General features: G+C 24.3%; 1 protein-coding gene across 1 annotated transcript in view; it reads left to right on the forward strand.

Annotated features, from left to right (window-relative positions):
• The window catches only part of LOC105455108, a 14,431-nt gene extending 11,537 nt beyond the window's left edge, over window positions 1-2,894 (forward strand). Inside the window, exons 2-3 of the mRNA XM_011698165.1 lie at window positions 1,853-1,965; window positions 2,535-2,894. Of these exons, the coding sequence (XP_011696467.1) occupies window positions 1,853-1,965; window positions 2,535-2,784 (363 nt within the window). The 3' untranslated portion in view covers window positions 2,785-2,894. The remainder of the gene's footprint in view (window positions 1-1,852; window positions 1,966-2,534) is intronic.
• The last annotated feature ends 851 nt before the right edge of the window (window positions 2,895-3,745 follow it).

A 3,745-nucleotide genomic window follows, 5' to 3' on the forward strand; every position in this document is an offset into this window, starting at 1 on the left:
AGACGTGTGCTCTTCCGATCTGGTACTAGCGCTATCGAAAGCGAAAGTGGACCGGTTCACACTCATAACTTATTGAATGTCTATACTTGCTCTCGGCACTTTAAAGTAGTATCATCTTCATTGTCTGAACTCGCAGAAGGTGTTTATGAGTATTCATAGCTTACTCATGTGAACAAACATACGTTACACGACTTTCGGATATACACTCACATATTTATTCTTACCCTTGTTCTGTTTATTATTTCTTTTTATTCTCATGAGTGTTTTTATATTGCAGATTTTTTGTGTTTATTTTTTTCTTTTCCTTTATTTTTATACAAATTTATTTTTATTTTTATATATAGAAGTATCTTTCTTCTATGTTTATCGGTCTTATTAAGTAATATGTTTGACGCTTTGTAATGTCCCTGCTAAAGGAAATAACATATTCTAAAACGTCTAATAAATATAGCGATTCATTTATGTTCTATCTCTTTCTTTCCCTCCTCTCTTTCTTCTCTATCCCATCCACATCCTTCTAACAAATTATTTTATTGCCTATGTTTTTAACAAAAATTAAATCTATAATTGTTTGATTAGCTTTATCTTAATAATTCTTGTCAATTGTACGTATTAACCTATATAATATTATTCCATGTTTAAAGTTAACATTGTCGTTTGCAGCTTCCTTGATATATAAATCTACTATGAAATCTATATTAAGTACCTAATTTACTTTTAAATCAGAAATAAGTTTGGATTAATGTTAGAGAAGTGAACAAAAATTTGATTTTACCGCGAAATGTTTTAGTTTCTTTTAAAGTCACTATGAGTGTGTTCATTTATTTTTCTTCCTAAGTTGGTAGTAATGTTTTTTGTACCGTTGATTTTGAATAAAGAAATTTGCCATTGTATCCAGATCTGTGAACACGTTTTTTACTTTATCCGACCCTAAATCCTAATAGTTAAGTTATATACTTTTTGGACTCCGTTCCTTCTTCGTTCACACATTTACGTTAATAAATATGCAATCAGTAATTCAGTGCTCATAACTATAACACGAAATGCATATATATTAATTGTAAGGAAACATTTAATAATAAAAAAAAGACAGTTTTTATTTTTCACTGTTTTTGAATATAATAAAATATAATTTATAAAAAATAATTTATAATAAAATATTCTACAATCCTTATAGTTTTAGCTGTATATTTTTAGCTTTATAATAAATGTCTGAAAAATTATACAAGACTACCATCTCTATTTGTTAATGTACTCAAGAATGGACCCACTATATTATAACATAAATCAAAGTTAAGATCTGAGTTATGATATCAATAACAATAAACTACAAATTATAAATACATATGACTATCGTTACAGGCGGAAAATTATTATTTTAGCAAAACTTTATATTTAAATTCTTCTTAACATGGATAAAATGTATTAAAATGTAACATATTAAAAAGAGTGCATTTTAAAGGAAATAAACAATATATCTATGGTTTGCTAGAATAATATATTTCTAATCAAAATTTCAAGATAACGTTAACCTTATTAATAGCAAAAAACTTTAAGCAACAATAAAACGCTATTTTTAACGCATTGAACCACAATTATTTTGGAAATTTAACATTTGATGAAACATGATTTACAACATCGTTTTCAATATTCAATAATCTATAATTAATACCTTGCTTGGTTCAATAATTTTTTGCTATAAATTAGTGTTATTATATTTTCTTTTCTTATCAGTTTTTTATATTATTAATCATAAAAGAGTATTTGTTTGAATTGTAATTCTTTTTCTATCATAAATTCTATTATTTTTGACTTATAGATTTAAACCAAAATTAATTTTTTATTTATGCAGGAACAATTAAATAATGATGGGAAGTGCGGTCTCTGTGGTGACGATTATAGAATGCCACAGCCTAGACCAAATGAAAATGGCGGAAAATATGGAACTGGTACTATTGTTAAAACGTAAGTGTATCTTTCGAAAATTATTTTTAAAAGAATAAAATTCTTAAAATTGTAACAAATAAAAAAAGATTAGCCAATGAATATCTCTGAATAAAAATAAAGTAACTGCATAATTTATGATATGTATTTCAATAAGTGAAGTAATTACATTTATAAATTCATATTCGAATTCATTTTTCTCTTTTCTAAAAAAGTAATTTAAAATTTGACAATAGAATAAAACAAATCTTAAATACAATAAAGAAAGAAGTAAGTTAAAATAAAAAACGAAATAAGATTATTTAAAGCTTTTTTTTTAATTTAAAGCGATTATTTAAAGCTTTTGATGATTACTTTTGAGAGAATTGCGAACATGAGGTAAACGTAAATAACATTATTTTTACTTCTTGCACCTAACATAAACGAAAATTCGATATTTAGAATGCCGCATTATACGCGTTTTAAAAATAAATATTTACTCTTTTAAATCAAACTAATTGTTTCATTCAGTTTTTATTTGTTCTCAATTTTTAAAATTACTAATATAATTTCTGTTATAACGTAACAACTATAATACTTTATATTTGCAGTTATAAAGCAGGACAAATAATTGAACTGGTAGCTAAACTCACTGCGAATCATATGGGTTACTTCCAATATTCAATTTGCCCCCTAAACCATAGTAAGGAATTAGAAACCGAAGAATGCTTTTTTAAATATCCATTAAAAATGACGGACGGCAGCAATAAATATAAATTACAAAGTTCTAACAGTGGAGATTATAAAATGAACGCTTATTTGCCACAGGGCCTTACTTGTGAACATTGTGTACTCAGGTAAGAACATAAATTTCAATTATGATTGTAAAACGGACAATTTATAGGAAATGGTATAACTAAAAAAAAAATTGTTAGTATAACAATAATAACATAACTAAAAAAATCATACTATTTATCTAAAATTTAATATTCTACATATTTCTCTATGTATAAGCGTATGTTCATGGTATAATATTATCAAACAACTTTATATCCATTACACATTTTTTGAAATATTATTTAAAAAACTTTGCTTAATAGAGTAAAATAATTTGTAATATAATGACAATAACATGATAGATAGTATTCTGTCTTTAATATATTGTATATGTATATATTTAATGTTATTTTTGAAAAATTGAATAATTCTTGTACGTATTAATAAAACTTATACGTATATATTATCACTTAATTATAATATTTATATTTTTATTTAATGTTTTGATTTTGCTTTATTAATTTTAAATAAAAGTAGATAGAGATCACTTAAAAAATATAAAACTAACGAAATAGATTTTTAAACATCTTGGAATATAGCTGCTTTTTTTATAAATATTACATTACTAAAAGAATCGTACCATTTTTTTAGAATAATTCTTATATATTCTCATGTAGTTTTTCTATCTATTACTAGATGGCCAAATAGATAAAAGTTTTCTCTAAAAAGAAAAGTAATTAAAATTCTACATATTTCTCTATATATAGCGTACGTTCATGGTGTAATCAGTAATGTATAAGCAATATTCAATAAACGATGTATTACTTTTTTTGAGAACAAAATTTTTTTGAAAAACATGAATTTATTTTAAAAAGTTATACATTACTCGACAAAAAATAGGGAACACTTTAAAAACGCTTAAAATTGGACAGTATTCAAATCGCTGTAACTCAGTGAAAAATTATCGTAGACAAAAAATTAAGAAAGCATTTTGAAGCTTGAAACTTATATTTTAACATGCTTTTTGTTGTTTTTCAAAATTTTT

The sequence above is a fragment of the Wasmannia auropunctata genome, unplaced genomic scaffold, assembly GCF_000956235.1.
Source record: "Wasmannia auropunctata unplaced genomic scaffold, wasmannia.A_1.0 LD335938.1, whole genome shotgun sequence".
Classification (NCBI taxonomy): Eukaryota; Metazoa; Arthropoda; class Insecta; order Hymenoptera; family Formicidae; genus Wasmannia; species Wasmannia auropunctata.